This window comes from Myripristis murdjan, chromosome 4 (assembly GCF_902150065.1).
Source record: "Myripristis murdjan chromosome 4, fMyrMur1.1, whole genome shotgun sequence".
In the NCBI taxonomy this organism is placed as follows: domain Eukaryota; kingdom Metazoa; phylum Chordata; class Actinopteri; order Holocentriformes; family Holocentridae; genus Myripristis; species Myripristis murdjan.
The window spans coordinates 8,304,081-8,322,472 of record NC_043983.1 but is presented as its reverse complement, the minus strand read 5'-3'; the positions used below and the strand labels follow the sequence as shown (position 1 = coordinate 8,322,472).

At 40.0% G+C, this 18,392-nt stretch overlaps 2 protein-coding genes across 2 annotated transcripts; one reads left to right on the top strand and one right to left on the bottom strand.

Annotated features, from left to right (window-relative positions):
- The first annotated feature begins 134 nt into the window (after positions 1 to 134).
- Positions 135 to 3,296, top strand: mrpl47 (mitochondrial ribosomal protein L47). The gene is made up of 7 exons (XM_030050022.1): positions 135 to 295; positions 462 to 610; positions 938 to 998; positions 1,107 to 1,203; positions 2,087 to 2,217; positions 2,791 to 2,886; positions 3,042 to 3,296. Exons 1-7 carry the CDS (start codon positions 165 to 167, stop codon positions 3,148 to 3,150), a joined length of 774 nt encoding a protein of 257 aa, XP_029905882.1. The 5' UTR covers positions 135 to 164; the 3' UTR covers positions 3,151 to 3,296.
- Positions 3,297 to 4,075: 779 nt separating this feature from the next.
- On the bottom strand, positions 4,076 to 16,373 carry actl6a (actin-like 6A). Its single transcript, XM_030050021.1, has 14 exons — positions 16,196 to 16,373; positions 15,372 to 15,448; positions 13,516 to 13,690; positions 11,417 to 11,517; positions 11,015 to 11,112; positions 10,737 to 10,831; positions 9,271 to 9,377; positions 8,309 to 8,398; positions 7,335 to 7,396; positions 6,997 to 7,111; positions 6,656 to 6,736; positions 6,006 to 6,101; positions 5,565 to 5,651; positions 4,076 to 4,925 (listed from the first exon to the last, which is right to left on the bottom strand). Exons 1-14 carry the CDS (start codon positions 16,218 to 16,220, stop codon positions 4,845 to 4,847), a joined length of 1,290 nt encoding a protein of 429 aa, XP_029905881.1. The 5' UTR covers positions 16,221 to 16,373; the 3' UTR covers positions 4,076 to 4,844.
- Positions 16,374 to 18,392: the final 2,019 nt, after the last annotated feature.

Sequence of the window (18,392 nt, the reverse complement as noted above, 5' to 3'; positions counted from 1 at the left end):
TCTGGTTTTGTTTTTGGCTATTGTGTCGTTATAATTCCTATAGAAGTTATGTGTATATATTTCAAACAATTCTAAAATGCCAAATAATTAATTATGTTATTTTTTATATATTATTATTTTGTTAAAAATGCATTGTGGGTAATAGGAGAAAGATTACAGCAAACATGGCGGCGACCTCAGCCGGACGCGTTTTGACTCTTTGCAAGCAGTTTCAAAATGCTTTCAGGATATCTTCAGCGACCGTTCCTCAGCACCCTGCCCTCAGTTTGACTAAATGTCCGTCTTATCTTTACAGGTAAGAGTGTATTGTCTTTACGCACCAGGAATGCGTGTATGTGTGTGTTGCGGAGACAGATAACGTGTCGTACAGGACTGTGTTTCTGCTCGCTGCTGCTGCTTGGTCACGTTAACAGATCTTTATGTCGTTGTCTTGCTGTCTGGGTTAATGTTGCACCCACCAGGCAGAGGTCCTCTCTCGCTGCCCCGCCGTGGCTCCGTCCCGCCGGCTGCCTGGCTCAGGATCGCGCGCTGCACACGAGCAGCAGCAGGCGGGGGCTGGAGGAGTTCTTCGACCTCCCTGAGAACTGGGGAGAGACCACAGTCAAGTCAGGTAAACAAGCATCTTAGCAGTATGATAGTCTAACATTACTATGTCAGGCATTATATTAAAACTGATTACGATCATGATTACTTAATGTGGAGTGTGTTTATATCATGTGAACCTGAAGTGCAACTTGTGCTGTATCATGGTTTACCATCAGTTTTTGATATAGCCTTCATTATTTTCCCCTGAAGTCATGTCCCTGTGTGTAACACCCCACCGTTCCCAGTCATATTCAGTCATTTAAATTGATTAGAATTGTAATGGCTGTTTTCCCCAGCAACACTGAAGGCAGTGTTTCGCACTGATTGCCTTGGTTTGTTGTAATGGTTGCAGGTGCACCATGGACTGCCAAACTGCTGAGAGCAAAAAGCAACGAAGATTTACACAAACTCTGGTGAGCTCCATGGTGTTAGAAATGTTTTGGATCAAACTGCAGCTGTTGCCACTGCCTCACATTATGTAACCGTGCCACTGAATCAGTAACTCTCTCATCTTGTTCCAGGTATGTGCTATTGAAAGAAAAGAACATGCTGCTTACAGTTGAGCACGAAGCAAAGAGGCAAAGGGTTCCCATGCCCAGTCCAGAAAGGATAAGGAAGGTTGGTATGATGCTGCGCTAGATAGATAGATAGATAGATAGATAGATACTTTATTCATCCCGCAGGGAATTCACAGTTTTTCAGCAGTATCCACAGATTACAGATTAAATAAATAAAAAATAAAAAATAAAGAATAAGATCTAAGTACAACAGAATAAGATCTGAGTACAACAGAATAAGATAAAAGCTGCCACCTGCATCTACACTTATGTCATGTTTGTGCTTGTAACATTGTGAGTCCAGTCTGAATCCCCAATATATGTAGTCACTGGGCATATACATCCATGCATAGTGCATCCCTGCACTAACATTAGCAGGGTGTGACTCCCACCGGGGCATTCATGGCAGCGTGAGAAATTAACTGTAACCACAGGCCAAATTTTGTTTAATGCTGTAGCAGGTAGCTATTATAAAACCATTAAAAAAATATATGAATTTTGGTTTTGTCCATTTGAATGAACATTTTAACTGCCAAGCAAAAACTTTATCCTTAATTCATAGTACTGTATGGTAGGGTTGGATAATATGGACAAAATTAATATTACCATAATCAGAAGAAATTGTTTTGATAATTGCATTTGCGTGTCATCATTACTTAAGACAGAATTGTGTATAGTAGCTCAATGGCATTACTTAATTATATGATTATTGAAAGACAATATTTAACATTGAAGTATTGCCCAGATAACAGGTTGGCATATATAAAGCAGGACTGCAGAGATGATGGTTCTTTTTAAATATCTGTTTACATCTCTGTTTCTGCTCTACAAAGCAGTCTTGAAAGGCATGGGAAAAGTCCTGTGATTTTTCTGGGCTGTTGTTAGTAACATTCTGCACAGTACGAGCCTTGGCAGACGACAACCGCCTCCTCTCTCCTCCCTAGATCGAACGCTCGATGATCAGGCTGGAGACAGTGGTGAAGGAGAGAGAGAATGCCCTGCGGCTGCTGCAGACCGGACAGGAGAAGAGCCGGCCAGGCGCCTGGAGGAGGAATGTCTTTGGCCAGGTCTACTGGTGAGGGCACAGTCTCATACAACTCATGTCATGAAATCCAGCACTCTCAATAAGCTTTTTATCAGTCCATTTTACCCTCTGGGAATGGGAAGCCAGGCCATGTCAAAGGTCTATGTGAGCAGAGCATGACGTAGTCCCAGACCTTCTTTAATAACACACAAAAAATCAAATTTTAACCATCTTGTAACATCTTTGAGCTAATGTTTATCGACGCTGCCTTACATTAGAGAACTGGGAACATATCATGTCTTGTAACACAATCTGAAAAAATGCTGCTGTGTAGTAGCCTGTTGCCTGCTCTTAGTAACCATAGGCTCAGTAGGGTCAGTTTTAGCTTGCCATGTAATGCCCGGCATAGGCATTACAAATGGAAATTAGCCTTTTGACTAAACATCCCTTTTTATAAATAAATACATTTGAAATCATAATTCCTTGCAGAACAGTCTCTTTCAGAAATTGTCATCTGGCATATAAGGTATGGCAGATGAAGTGTTGAATTGAGCTTCTGAGGAGCCCTGTTTAGAGGATGAAATGGAGGAAACAGCATCACTCACATTACTTTTTTCCCCGCAGGCAACGGTTCAGAGAGCACGCCATTCCCTGGTACATGAACACGAGGTACAAGCGGAAGAAGTTCTACACACCAGGATTTGTTGAACCACACGTAAGGTAAGAGGCCGAGCCTTGGCAGTATTATGCTCTCTTTATTTAGTGTGAATGATATAGCTAGCATTCATAAAAACCAACCAATCTCACCTCTGACCAGCATTGGGTGAGAGTAAAACGCATTGTCATTATTTCATACATCGTCTTGTGTGTTGCAGGCTCCGTATCGAGAAGCACCTCCGGGCGAGGGCCAGGAGAGCCAGCTTAGAGAAGAAAAAGCAGATCAAACTCGAGGAGAAGTTTCCGCTCTTGAAGGCGTCAACATGATGTGTAGAAATATCAGTCGACCCAGCATCTGTCCACTTCTCCATGTTTCATGTTTGTTGTCCCGCCTAAAAGTATATTTGGGTCAGCTTTCCTCATTTGGTCCTTTAACCAGTGTGTGCTGAAATGTATTGTTTTCTGTATTGTTACCTAATATTAAAACAACACTTAATGTATTGGCTGTTTTTCGTCAAAAGTGAACTTTATTACTGAGTTAAATATTTGACATTAGGTAGGGCCTGATAAATCAGCAGATTTATTGTATCTGGCAATACCCAGTTTAGAAAACACTATTGATTGATTTTTTTCCTCTGGAAACCTAATTTACTAGAATTGTAAAATTCCCCACAAAGGCCTTTCGGAAAATCTTAACCTGCACTTGTATTACAGTTTTCACAAAAATGCATGTTACTCTTGGCCATTGTAAGTGACTAAGACAATATTGACCTCAAAAAAGCTCATTAGTGCATCTCCACTTGAGGAAAATTCATTCCACGTAGGTTCTACTGGAAAGTTTTTGAGACTGGATTCACACATCTCTGATTCTGACATCCAAATATCTGTAAATATGCCTTTTCATACTGGAGCGATCATTTGGCAGTCCTACAGCAGGCACCATGGTAAGGTGATCAGTCCTCTTTGTGGTCTGAAGACAACACAGGGATAGAGAATGAGAAGCTCTCAGAGCAGGAGGCATTCGAGGTAGCAGAGAATCTAAAAATATGCATGAAACAGCATGTGTATTTTTGAATATAAAAGGCAGTATGTATGACTGACATCCCATGACATTCAAGGTTAATTTTACAGATTCATATCCAAATCAAGCTAAACACTGATTGAAATATTCTCTGGACAGGTATAACATACATAGGTACTGTTGAGGCCCATTAGATTTGGCTTTAATTGACAAAACTGTTGCACAAACCACTTAACAAAAACAGGATTTTATTTTCAAGACCATACGTTGCCGATGATAAAAGTGATAATTAAATACAGGTTTTATTTGAAGTGACATTGTCAAGCACGTTTGCCGATGATGAGCTTATTCGCTACACAGAAAGATAAAAAGGCTTGAGGACAAACGATGACATTCACTCCAAACTGTCCAGATGTGCATCAGGATGTACATCCACTAACACTTTTAAACTTGAATCATGTAAACTGTATATTGTCAGTGTCCTGCAGAATCCTTACATAACAAATTTTCCACATGGCAATCAAGAACTGACTTTATAACCCACATGAAGACAATGTTTCATGACCTTTGGACTGAGCCAGACATTAGGTGAAAAATAATATATATGAACATTAAGTAACAAGATCAAGTTGTTTTTCTAAATTCCATAAAAACTTTTTTTTTTTTTTTTTTTTTTGAAGATACAAGGTTTCCACAGGACACTGATAATAAGGTTTATGGATTAACTGTCATGACACGAACAAAGGAACTCAACCATATCTCTTCACAGCAACACAATCTGTGTTATAGATGTTCATGGTTTGTTATTTCTACTTAAAACCAGAGAGGCATATTGACAAACTCGATACTTATTAGAAAAAAAAAAAAAAAATCATACAAAAAAAAGAACAATCCTCCATTGGTGTTCCTGAGTCCAGGGTCCGAGGTGAATCAAACGTGATGCCGGGGCTGCTGCAAAAACAGTGACGGAGCATGGAGAGGGGGGTCGCGGTCAGTCAAATCAAGGGCACTTCCTGTCCACACACTGCTTTCCTCCCTCCTCGTATTCCTGTTTGGAGATCCACATCTGCTGGAAGGTTCCCTGCAAGACAACAAAAAGTATGTTTTGCTAGAAGGTTCTTTCAATCTGGGATGTGACCAGGACTTTAAAAACAGCAGGAAAGGTCAAACACTTCCAGGAAAGTAACCATGGTTGCCCAACTTTCCAAACTCACAAAGCAACTCCTAGAATGCATCACACATTTTCTTAAAAGCATGAAAATTTGTGACACTGATGATGATGTCAACTCTTTTTAGTAAGACTTAATAGAATGCTATGGTCTTCCCTAAACAGCTATTGTCAATATGCCCTAAGGCTAGGACTGGCCAATATATTGATATTAAATCGATATATTGCCTTATTTATATCAAGGCTAGATATTGTCTGGGATTTTGGATATTGTAATATTGTTATACGGCATATATATGTTTTAGCTGCATTACAATGAGGTGCAATTGGTGAAATCACCAATGGTCATCCCTACAATATTGTCACAATATCGATGTTGAGGTATTTGGTCAAAAATATCATAATATTTGATTCTGTCCATATCGGCCAGCCCTACCTAAAGCAAGCAGCTGCTCTGTAACGGTCTGTAACGTCTTCAGGATTAAAAGTAAAATTGACTACATTTTCAAATAGTGAAGTTCTCTCATAGTGCAGGATGCTGTGTGTCCTTACCAGTGATGCCAGGATGGAGCCTCCTATCCAGGCACTGAAGCGACGCTCCACTGTGGTGTTGTTGGCTATCAACTTCAGCCTCATGCTCTGTAGACCAGGGACACACATCGTGTTAAGACTCCAGCACACAATAATGTTCAGTGACGTATTTCAGGATAGCAACATCATATTTCAGAGACATGTGAACCCATGAAAAATGAATGGAAGTTTGTGTGTTCAAAATAGACACACTGTGAGGAGGAAAACAAATAAAAGATTCCCTTTTAAAAGGACCATAGCTATTCGATAAACTGTTTCCTTGACCCCCTTCTGCTTATGTTGAAGTACTGGGCAAGATGTTTGTGAAAAAATACACCTGTAAGAGCACAGGTGGTAGCAGTAGAACTGAGAGCATAATTAGTTAAAGATTAAGATCCATCATAAGGAAGGGCCAGCACTCACAGGAGGGGTTTTCTGGGAGAGCTCTCTGTTAAGTCTGTCAGTGAAGCCCTGAATGAGTGTGTTTCCTCCGGTCACCACCACGCTGCCGTACAGACCCTGAGAAACACAGCAGAGTCAGCCAAGGAGTGTGAAATTTCAGCAGCATACACACTGATTCTCATCAAGAGTCAAATGGGTTCACAATGTTACAATATGTTACATGTGCATACATACAGACAATGATGCAGAAAAAGATGATTCTCATGTATTTCTACTTATATACATTTTTTAACTTCTCAGTGTTCATTTCTAGCATTGGCTGACCATGTATGATAATGCTGGATATTCTTTAATAAAGTAGACTTCTGAGTACCTTTGCATAGTCATATCGGTACACAATCCACACAGAAAAGGTCTATTTTTATTCCAGCTCAAAAATCTGGCTGCCTTATGGGTAGTTAGTTAATTTTGCACCTCTAAAATCAGTACTGACCTTTAGAATCCCATATCAGTCAGGCACTAGTGTAATTCTTCCAATAAATGCCAGGCTTTGGTTCCTATTTAAATCAACTACTTTGCATTGATGTTCATCATACAGGGAGAACTCCAAGGAAACACACTGCGTCAGCCGTGCGAACCACAACTCAAGTCTAAAAAGTCTTGATAGTCACCGGCCGAATGTCGATGTCACACATTCCCACGCTGGTAGTCACCACGTGGCCGACTCCTAACATGGTGTTCCCAGACAGGCCCTGTGGTGGTCAGACAAGACAAACAATTACACTTACAAAACTGATTGATACAGCATAAAAAAATCAATACATTTGTAAACTTGTATCAGCTTCTTATTCTTATTTTGAGATTATAATATTCAGGGACAGAATTGATAAAAATAATTTTCCGCCTATTTCTCTCAGAAATTCTTGGGACAAAGAAATTCAATATTTACTGATCTGTCGTTCAACAGTTTAAACTCTGGCTAGTGGAGTGTTTTGTGCTGAGCGGCTCTCACCTTGGCGTTCGAGGGGTCAAACAGCCCCTCAGGAATCTTCAGCCTCTCGGCCCCAAAGTCACAGTTGTAGCCGTTGGGCAGCTCATAGTGAACCGTGGGCATCTGGGCTGCAACCCTGAAGACACACAGTGATTAAGCTCTAACTCAGTGCTCTCCAATGAGGTTCAAGTGATGTTTCAGATCATTTTGAACACCTCTGTAGCAGCTCCGGGTTAAAGGGGTATCTGTGAGGGTTATCAAATTAAATTTAAGACCTTTAAGTTATATGATGAATATAAGAACCCTCTACCCTTAAGGTGTTACGCGGATCAATATTAAAATGGAAGTAAGTGTCTTACTGTTCATCATACGGCGAATCTGACACCTGCAGCACTGAGGCCTGGAAGTCCTGGATCACAGTCTGCAGACAGTACGACACACCAGTTGGTGCATGCTCAACAAAATATAACACTTCTCAATCAAAATTTATGAATAGGCATATTCTAATTATTACAAGCTTGCTACATCAAATGTAAGGTGATAGGATACAGGTTTTATGCAAAGTGATTTTTTTCCTAGAGATTAATGTAAGGTAATGTAATGTAATGTATGTAAAGTGTAACATTTAAATAAATTTCACATTTTCATGCATATACGTATTTTCAATGCTTACAAAGCTGTAGCAAGGTCCTTGACTAGATCTAAGTAGGACTAAAATGTATTTTACACGGTAAGCAGGACCCTCAGAATACCTGAACACAGTATGGGATATAAGGCTCATAAAACAGAGTCCAGTTCAGTTAGGTTTAAAAGGAAATATAAATTATCATGTTGCAATGACCATAGCTGACAAAAACAAAAGATGCAGTTTCATTAAGAAAATCATTGTTCAGACCTGATGAATATTATGTCAATATAATGTATAATTCCAAAAATAGTAAAAGCTGTACGAGCCTTTGCCACTGTGGCAAAGCCTGGTGACAAACTACGTTTATTGTAGCCTTTAATCCCATTGCCTTTGAATCACTACCAGACCATACAGAGGCAAAGAGGAGATCAGTGGTTCCCAATCTGGGGGTTGTGAGATAATTTTTGGGAGTGTTATTATTTTCATATTACACTGTTTTCTTGTGAAATACTTTCTGAAATACAAGACCTCCTCTGACAATCAGGCAAATGAAACAACCTGAAGCAGCTGTTGTGTTTTAGGTGGACTGTTCACCACTCTGCATATGGAGCCTATGACGGGGGGGCTGGCAATAGGCATTGGTTTGTTTTAAGAGGTGACAAGTTAAAAAGATTGAGAATGACTGGTCTAGATCTTGCTGCTTACATTACACATGTAGTTGTGCCAGGAGCGAGTGACTTGAGGTAGCTTCTCCTTTTTCTTCCAACTGGCTGGAGCTCCCTCTCGCACACCATCCTACAACAACAAACACCGTGGTTGGCAGTGGCCTTAAAGGGTCTAAATGGAGGGTGTTGTGACTTCAAGGACAAACAGACAGTATGTATGCATATGGCAAAGACAGAAAGCTCAACCTAATAATGACTGGGTCACGGTTCAAACAAGTCTTCATGGTGCAAAACCTCATTAATCCACGTATGCTGTAGAGCTTCAGGGTACTACAAAACTATCAGCCTACACCATTTCACAGATTCACCCAAATATTGGATGTTAAATATAGCTCAAAATCAAAATCAGTGTCAATATATCTAACATCATCATCTCAACCTAGACATGCATGTTTTAGTAGAGCAAGAGCATGCCCACCACCTGTGAATACATATAGAATATACAGAGCTTATAGTAGTAAATATGACTTCAGCTTGATATTTTATTATTATACTCAATTTAAAGGGTTTTTGAAAAGGTTAAATTTCAAGCCTGTGTTAAACTGAAACCAGATTATGCAGTGATATCAGGCCAAAATATACACATCTATATTGATTACTGTATCCTTTGTCATCTTGTATCTTGTAAATAGTGTTTGTTCAAAGCTGCTATAAATACAAGTCAGGAGAAATCTGCTTTATATACCGATGAGCAGGAGAAAGTTTAGCTATTCAGAGACAAGCTGTCCACACCTCTCCTGTACACCAAAAAGGTTAAACACCCATTGAAATTTTATTTGCAAAGGCTTTTTAACCCAAGTCTGACAGATAATGGACACCACTCCTGCTTGTACACATTAGCAGACTGAAACAAAATGGATCAAACAAGTTAACAACTGGATTATCTACAATAGCACCACCCCACCAATGGTAAGTATGAAGATGTTCTTCAGCAGGCCTCACCTTTGTTGCAATCATATAGGGAGGGACAATCTCAACGTTTAACTCCTGAAAAAGCTCTCTGCACTGCATGCTCATAAAGTCTCCAGCCAGGGGGGACTTGACGATGCCTATGAGACAGAAATAAATCAGCATGTAACGATGGACAGACAACAGCGAAAACATCACTTTTCATCTTTAATGCTTATTTCGAGTCCAGACTTGAAGATAAACAGTGATTTTTGGAAACTCGCATATACCTTCCATACAACAAAATGCACTCTGTACCTACATACCAAACTTAGACAATGACACGACAATGACTTTGTCCCTAATGACCCAGAAGTAATACAGTTCTCCAGATTAGCATTTCCCTCAAGTCGCACTAACTAAAATTACTTCATTGATTTGTGGGTGCCAGTTTCCCCTTATCACATGAATTTGCCTTTTCAGGCTCCTGCCCCGCTCTCTCCTGCCTGGTGTTTCATTGCGCCTCGGACTCAAATAGCTCTGTCGCAGTAACTGTAGCTCTTGAGGTCAAACCACTATCGCCACCGTTTCCTGAAATGCTGCCCCTAAAAATCCCTCTCTTGAATGTAAGGGGGTGGATATGATGTCAAACCTCATACTGTGTCCGTCCTTACATCTTCCTGCATTCTGGGCTTTCTATTTTCTAATTCCAATGAGGAAGCATTGTGTTTCTCCTCTACAATCTGATTTAATTCCACTCGCACCCATTTTTGGCAAGAGATTTAAATAGGGAGTGTGCTTGAAAAAGTAAGGGTCAGAGCAAAACATTTACAAGTTTCATGTATCGCTGGAAAATTACTCTTGTTCAATATTCATGAGGGCAACAGTCAGTGGGAACATGGCTGTAATTTTCATGCCAACCAGCAGATGGCAGCATAAAGGTATAGAAGAGGAGATGGCCTTATGATCACTTAGCATTTAGGACTTAAATTAATCCTTTGAATTCCAGGAGCCCGTGGGCATATTTTTATTTTAAAAGGTTTTATTTAACCCTCTTTGAGTATTTTTTTAAACAAATATTATTGTAATTTATGGTAATATTTGTGGAATTTATTATATAATTATAATAATTATAAATACGTTTCTCTAGTACATTTTCATTTTTTTTCAGGGAGATTTATGGTAATTCTGTGGAAAATGTTTTGTGGAACTTGAAATAAAGAAAGATATTTTATTAATTTTTTTATCATTTTTTTTCTAACTTCTTACTAACTTTAAGGTAATTTCATGCTAATCTGCTGATTGCCCTTTTCCCTGTGTTGTCTTTAAACAACTCAAGTGTATTTCTTCAAGTCCAAAAGGGTAAGAGCATTCACATCAACCCTCTTAAGTAGCAACACATCCCCTCATTGTGCATTAAGTTATATAAATCATAAGAGATACTTAAACTAAACCTTAAGAAAAATCTGCAGGTGGGGAGTGGTCACCCTAGCAAGTAACTGTTGATGACAATTGGTCACCTTGTTGCAGGACATAACCGTCATGCACTGGAATGGCTGTGGTGTGTGTGGCTCCACTGTCCAGGACCAGACCTGTAGACCGCCCGTTGGCAAAGCTGAGACACTCAGAGTCAAGGAAGTGTTAGACAGGTCAACAAAGATGAGACATCAAGTCTGTAGCCAAGTTCAACAGATTTGTCTTGACAGTGAGATGTGGAGATCATTATCAGACAGAGTGCTGATGATTAAATGCTCCATCACTCTGCTGGAGACGGATGAGGCGCTGCTGTGAAGGATACGAGGAGAGCACAGCTGTTTTGCAGAGGAAGAAGGCAGGAATGTTGTAATGCTCAAACATCAGCTCTGTCAGCTTCTCGCGCTTCGCTCGTGTGTTCCACTGCAGACACAAAACAGAAGGCAGCCCATTAGCAACACATCATTTCACTGTCACATGCACACATGTAGTAACATTCGTCACTTTCTCAGTGAGGTGATCAGGACCACGGCGGGAAACAAACTCTCTTTCACCGGCCACCGGAGCTGATCCTGAATTCTGAAACTTCACCAGCAACTCTCACAATGAAACCAGTCAGTTAGCCTACTTTTTAGAGTAGACCCACCCTGTGCGCATGGCCTTACACAGTCACAGATTACATGGCTGATTTTGCTCAAGACTTGAACTCATACAAAAATAAACTCACCGAAGCCTCTGACATAAGCACCGGGTGCAGGCTGGGCTCAGACTTGAAGTGCATCTTGTAGGTGTGATCTAAAATGGCCTGGAAACTGTCCCAGTCCTCAACTACACAAGCAAACAAAAAGAGAACTTTATTATACTGGAATGTTAAGGCTTTACGTTTTCTGCTTTCATAGAGGAGCTGCATTAATGACAATTTTCCATCCTATACAGTGAGATAGTCAAACTTCATCAGATGATCAGATTACTGGTGGAAAGCATTAAAAAAGCCAAAGCATAATATATTGAGACCAATCCAAAACTTACTGGCGCTGCTGAAATTTGTCAGTTTCTTTGCACAAGTAAACCCAAGATGGACCTTGAGCTTATAGGTAAAGGCCTATAGAAACTCTCATGTCACAAAAAACGGCTGTCTTTCATCTATGCTGCTGGGTCAGATGGTGGAGAAAATAGAGCTATGATGAGCTTTTTTGGATAATAATTTGAGCACCAGGCACAAATGTTCCAGGTCAGCTCTCTGAGGGGGTCTGCGGTCCCACGGTGCTGTTCTGCAGCAATTAAGATTGGTGTCACACTCATCTCTAAATAGCCTCACAGTCAAACTCCACTGGACCAGATTCTCATTAGCATCATCGGCTAGGTCAGCAGCACACAGGACCATTTGCTTCACAGCTACTGCCAAAGCCGGCACGATTAGCATTTGTAGAGCACAATTTCCTGAAATGTCAGGCTAGGTTGTAAATGTTTTGGTTCAACTTTGTCAAATTGTGAAACACTGTTTAGGCTAGCTGATTTATGTCAGGTGTAATAAAAAAAATAAAAAAAAAAACACAAAAAAAAAAAAAACAGGAAATAATCAGGCAGACAAGTAGGGAAATAAGAATTTTCAGAGAGTATCCCAAAAAATTGAACTCCTCACCAAAGCCTTGGAATCTGGACCAAGATCAAAGCCATCATTGGTCATTTTAATCAACAGCTCTCCTAAAAGAAGCTTCCGCTAACGTTCAGCACCAAGGACAGCTCTGGACACACTACCTACCTCTGGCCACAAGTCTGCTCAAACCATCAGCAAACACATCCCAGGTTCAGCCCAGAGAAAATGAACTGAAAATATCATCACTAGGAGGTACAAATGGGTGTAAAACTGAGAAGGAAAGGGGGCACAGCTTCCATCATAAAAGGGGATTATGAAAAGGTCAGCTAGGGCATTACAGTATGAGTGTCCTTGGTCTACAAATAATATCATTAATATTGAGGTACAGTCCAAAATTCAGTCAGAATAGTGAAGAGTTCATTAGTCAATTCAGGTGTCTGACCAAAACATGGTAATTACAAAATATGGATCAGAACAGATGGAATTATGCATCATGACAAACAGACTCATACACTTCCAAACTACAAGCCACAAATGTTCACATGGATTGTAATTCCTGCCAAATCCTAATTATGGATTATCCTTGGCATAAAACATAAAAAATGTAGGCCTGGGTCCATATTCACAAAGCATTTTATCTATCCAGTAAGCAGCACTGAAAGTTCCTAACTAAGAGTTCTCATTTAAAACTGATTCACAAAGCTGCTGGGACCAACTCTTACTGAGAAACTGGGAGAACTGGGATGGGTTGATCTTGCTGCTATGGATGACAATGTGTTTCATGAACGAGCTTACTCACTATGCCCACTGCGATTGGCTGGCTACGGGATGGCTCTTTGTCAATTAATTGATGACAGAAATACTAAAGAAGAAAAGATCATGTTGGCATATTCAGATGAAGGATAGCCCTAACTGTCCAAACCTACAAAGTGTCTAATTACTGTAAACGCTGATAACGTGGTTGTTAACACGTGTCAATTTGGAGCAAATTGAAGAATTTTAAGTTTTAAATCACTGAGAGCACATTTGTATCAGACAGAATATGATTTGATGTGACCCTAAGCAACCATAGCAGCAGAAATCAAGAATGTTGCAGGCTGCACATGAAAACAAAATGTCAACTATAACACAAACTGATGTGGTGCTGAAAAGCACAGGTATTATTTGGATATTAAAATAGCAATAAAAATCCTTCAATTCTATGTGAGGGAGGTTGGGTCAGCACTCACTCATGCCATTCTTGAGTGGAGACATGACCTCCATGTTCTCCCTGGGCACCCTCAGCTGGTTGGTGTCGATGTAGTAGGTGGTGCCACTTTGCTTGCCCTTGTCTCCATCCGTCTCCATGGGTGTGCTGCCATCTTCTCGGTCAAGAGTCACACCGATTACCGTGGGGAAGTCCGCCTGAGACCAGACAAAACACAATAGGACACACTGTCAAGCATGTGTCATGGCTTGTATGTTTTGAGAGCCATATACGTACAAATGCCCACTAAAAACGTCATCAGAAGCTTATCACCAGCTCAGACACTTGGTGAAAAAATTTCCAGCATTGTGAAACTTTGAAGAGGATGAGACGTGTGGCGAAATCTTTTGTACTTTCTCATTTATCAACACAAAGATCCCAGATGATTTTTACAGACTCAAACCAACCTTTTATCTTGTATGGCATCTTGTGTTGTGTTAATTCAGCACTTAATAAAATTGATGTCTGCACTAAGTCATTTGAAGCCAGTACCCATGGTCAAAACCAGACAGAGGCATGCAGTGTATAGCATTCAGTTATTACATAAAAAGCCAGGATAACAGTATGACTACTAATACATCTTACCCTCAACACTCTCAAATCTCTCTCAAATCAGCTGGTTTCACAACTACAGGAATCTGTGTAATAATGTTGATGTAACACACTGTACATGCATCATCACTTGGAAACAATGGACAAAAGAGTGAGCTTGGAAGAGGAGGCATTGGGCGAGCAATTCATAACACCTAGGATACTGAAGATGAATCTCCACAGATGATGACGATGGGACAAACTATCAAAATATTGTGATACTTTGATACATTATCAATACACTTTTCAACTTAATTTGCACAGATAGTCCATTGGAGCTGCTATGAGGCATATTTGTTCCCTGCCTTCAGGTATTTTATCTGGAACTGTTCGGTTATGTTCATGTTTCAGTCACTGTGCCGATTAATTTCAATTTTATTTTATTTAAAAGGGACAGTGTACAGTTCAACCATAAATGTTGCCATTTGATGCACTGTACCAGATTATAGCTTCAAGCTAATTTGCATCTGTAGTCCCTAAAACACTGAAAAACACGACTGATTTCTCCTTGTTGGAAAATGATTTTGCCTTATGCAGAATATTTTTTTTCTTCCTGAGTTACAGATGATGTATCATAGCTGATTATCTTACATATCATTATAACATATCACAGAATCACCTGTATCCTGATACCATCATTATTGTGGGTAAAATATCATGATAGCATCATACTGCCAACTACCCAGTGATTCCCTCCTGTAGATGATAACCAGGGCAATCAATGGTATCTATGATTTTGTAATATTTACATAAGGCCTGTATTATCCAGACTTGAGCGAGAACTTGGACTTCTGAGAGCCAGCTACTGTTAAAATCTCTAATAGGACTTTTCTTTTTTGATTTTTTCTACAGTAGACATTGTATAGACACCAAGAAAGCTGTAACAAAAGTCATGACATCGGCTTGAATCCATGTCACCATTAGTACATTTTAAGCATCTTAGCCCCATGAGACACACCACAGACCACTGTAAAAGCCAGGTAAAACACGGTTATGACTTTACTTTTCGGCTGGGAAAAACTGCGATGACGCGTGCTTTATTTATCCAAAATCTCTCTTCCTCGGGCACAGAGAAATCAAAACCAAGCAAGCACTCCAGAACAATCTGAACTGAATTCATACAGTCCGTCTCCAGAGTGACAGGCCTCATTTCTTGATGCTGGCCTACACCCCCCCCGCGGGAAGATGAAAAAGCACAGAGGAAAAAAAGACACATAGTTAATCAGGTCATCTGACTGATCCACTTACCTTAGGACAGTCTTCTCCTGCATAGCCGGCCCTCACAGAGTATGAGCCGATGTCAAACACCAAGGCTCCCACCTCATCTGCAAGAGTGCAGGTGAGACATGAGAGGTGGGATCGGAGACACATTTGCATTGTTAACACTGAACTTCACATTGACTGATGACATTACACAGGAAAAAGCGACTGTGGAGGGTGTTATGAATGACACACAGGGTCTCATCTGCTCACTCTCAGTGTCATTTACAGCATCACGTCCTACTGCTGTCACTGGAGCACTGAAACACAGTAATGACCTGATCCTTCCTCCTTTAACTGCATGAAATATGAAATATCAATACAACTTTTCACATGTTACGCTCATCCTCCACCGCTGTAGATGTGAACGCCAGGGAATTTGCTAGAATGTATATTTGATTGCAAGGTTAGTATGAAAAGATGTTCCTTCCCTGCTCGAAATGGGACTTTTACACCACTAAATGAAAACTTCCAGCCAGATAACACAGATGCTGTAAGTACAGGATGTCTTCATGAAGGGACATTCATTCATTTGCTTGCAGGCTAACGCTAGCGGTGCCGGCTAACTAACCAGGGTTTTGTTGAAGCTAAGAGTGCCCCATTAAACAAGGGGCCATGTTTGATGAATTCGTTTATTTTAACACAAACAACAGTTAAAACAGAGAGAAAACGCATCTGCGGGTTGATATCGCGCTAACCGTACGCACAGCTAGCCGAGCAAGCTAACTATTATGATTTGCTGGCTAGCGCTACTGAGCGAGTCAACGTGATTAGCCAACTCGTTTTATTTTCACTTCAAAATATCCACTCACCGCCTCCATACACTCCGCCACTCATCCTCTGAACAGTTACGAGGAGACTTTCGCTTGTGGGAATTATTAAAGCAGAGCCACAACCGCTGAACGGTTAATCACAACAAAAGAAATGTATTAGCATGGATCAACCTAACTAGGCGCCACACTGGGGTTGGGCCAGCTGTCCAATCAGAAAACACAGGACATTACAACTTCCGCCTCAGCGCATGACGCAGGTATCAAGCGTCTGTGAGAGGCAGGCTGGTCTTTGGAGCGGGGAGGTGAAGTTGGGGAAACAAATCAGTGCCTAAAACAAACAAACAAACAAACGAACAAATAAACAAACAAGTGATAGAGTAAATAAATGCATAAACGACAACAATGCAGCTCTGGCGCACCTTCATAAATACGGAACAAAGCTCAAGCGCTCAAAGCTCAATATTCTCCGTATTGAACACTGTGTAGAATAAAATACGAAATACATATGTAAATGTACACTGTTAACTATCAGAGGTGTGCCGGTTCAATAAACTTACAGTTTGGTTTGCATTGCGGTTTTCTGGCTCACAGTTTCAGTTTCAGTTCAGCTTGTTTTGCACATGAGGGAGAGAAAAAAAATCACTGCACTTTACAATGTTATGTCTATTTTGTGTTATGTGCAGCAATAATTTTTTTTTTTTTTTTTTCATTACGAGATTTGGGATAACAACATTTAAACTATGTAAAACAAACATAAAAATACTGCCAGTGTATTGATTAGTTCATCAGTTCATCATATATATATTTTTTACAGTAATAAGACACTTTCCTTGTATCACTGTGCTTTACAGATAAAACAATAAAAAAAAAAAAAAAAAAAAAAAATCATGTTGAAAGACTAAAAAACCTATCAGATTGCATTGAGGTACACGTCATTGTCCCCCTCTCTTCTTTAAACCTTGGAAAAACATGCATTGGTTTTCTCAAAAGCCACCGAATCAATCAATCAATCAATCAATCAATCAATCAATCAAGCAAACAAACAAACAAACAGAGGGTGCAGTAAATATCATTAGATACAGGGAGCAGGAACAAACAAGATGCAGTCTTTAAAACCACATTTGTGTTGGATTTTGAGTTGGCTGCTTGGCTGCTCATGTGGTAGCCATCAGACATTTGACTCGCACAGCATTCCTGAACAAAGACAGCAGACATTCTTCCATAAAGGGCTTGCTACCATGAGTGGGTTTAAACACACAAAGACATCTATTGTATCTTCAAAACAATGGCTTAGCTGTGACTTTGTCCTATTTTCCAGGTTTCCAGCATGGAAGATTAAGTGCAAGTGCAGCCAACACTGAAAGTAATATCACCTGGGATTCAAACCCACAGTGATGTTAAGTCCAGTGGATGGTAAAGGGAGTGAGGCTTAAACACACATTTTATCGTCCGGTATACTGAAATTAACATTTTATCTCACTGGCACAATTTCTATTTTTCAGATATGTGACGTGAAAATTGTACACCATCATTGTAAAGTTGATGCCGTGATCAAATATACTTTGACCTCCTAAATTGTTAATTGTTGATCCACGTGACTGCATAGCAAAGGAGCAGCATTCTGTGCAGTAGAGATGGGCTCAGTGTCAGCAGCTTGACTCGAGACATTTTTGCTTTGGGAGCTAAAATTCCCTCTAGGTGAATATGTACAGTAGAAAAGAGACAGAATGATGAGTCTTCTGAAAGGGATGTGTTGAGACAGGTTCATCAGTTTTGGGCCCGAGCACTCTGCCACCTCACATCAGGTGGTCTTACAACTGAAAAGTGTTATGTACCACGCAATATGACATGAAGCGATACCATATGTAACATTATGATACCAAACACTATGAGATGATGCAATACCATTCCCCACCATACGCTACCATATGTTACCATACAATACGATACGTTATGATACGATATGATACAATACAATATGATTTAATAGATACGATACAGTATGTTATGCTATGGTACAATACTGTATGATATGATACGATGTAGTACCTTGCAATACAATATGATATATTATGATATGATATGATGTGATATATGTTATAATAGGATTCATTGCGATATGTTACATTACAATACAACACATAATGCTACAACACAATGCTGCACATTGCGACATCATGCAACATATTAATCCCCGTAGGTATTTCCATGGTAAGAAACAGCAACAAGCTAAAAA

Coding starts and splice junctions, on each gene's coding strand:
- actl6a (XM_030050021.1), bottom strand. CDS start 16,220: ATGAGTGGCGGAGTGTATGGAGGCG. Junction 6,102..6,655: donor GTGACATCGACATTCGGCCG/GTGACTATCAAG, acceptor TGTGTTTCTCAG/GGTCTGTACGGCAGCGTGGT. Junction 4,926..5,564: donor GCTCCATCCTGGCATCACTG/GTAAGGACACAC, acceptor GTTGTCTTGCAG/GGAACCTTCCAGCAGATGTG.
- mrpl47 (XM_030050022.1), top strand. CDS start 165: ATGGCGGCGACCTCAGCCGGACGCGTTTTGACTCTTTGCAAGCAGTTT. Junction 611..937: donor AGAGACCACAGTCAAGTCAG/GTAAACAAGCAT, acceptor TAATGGTTGCAG/GTGCACCATGGACTGCCAAA. Junction 1,204..2,086: donor GTCCAGAAAGGATAAGGAAG/GTTGGTATGATG, acceptor TCTCCTCCCTAG/ATCGAACGCTCGATGATCAG.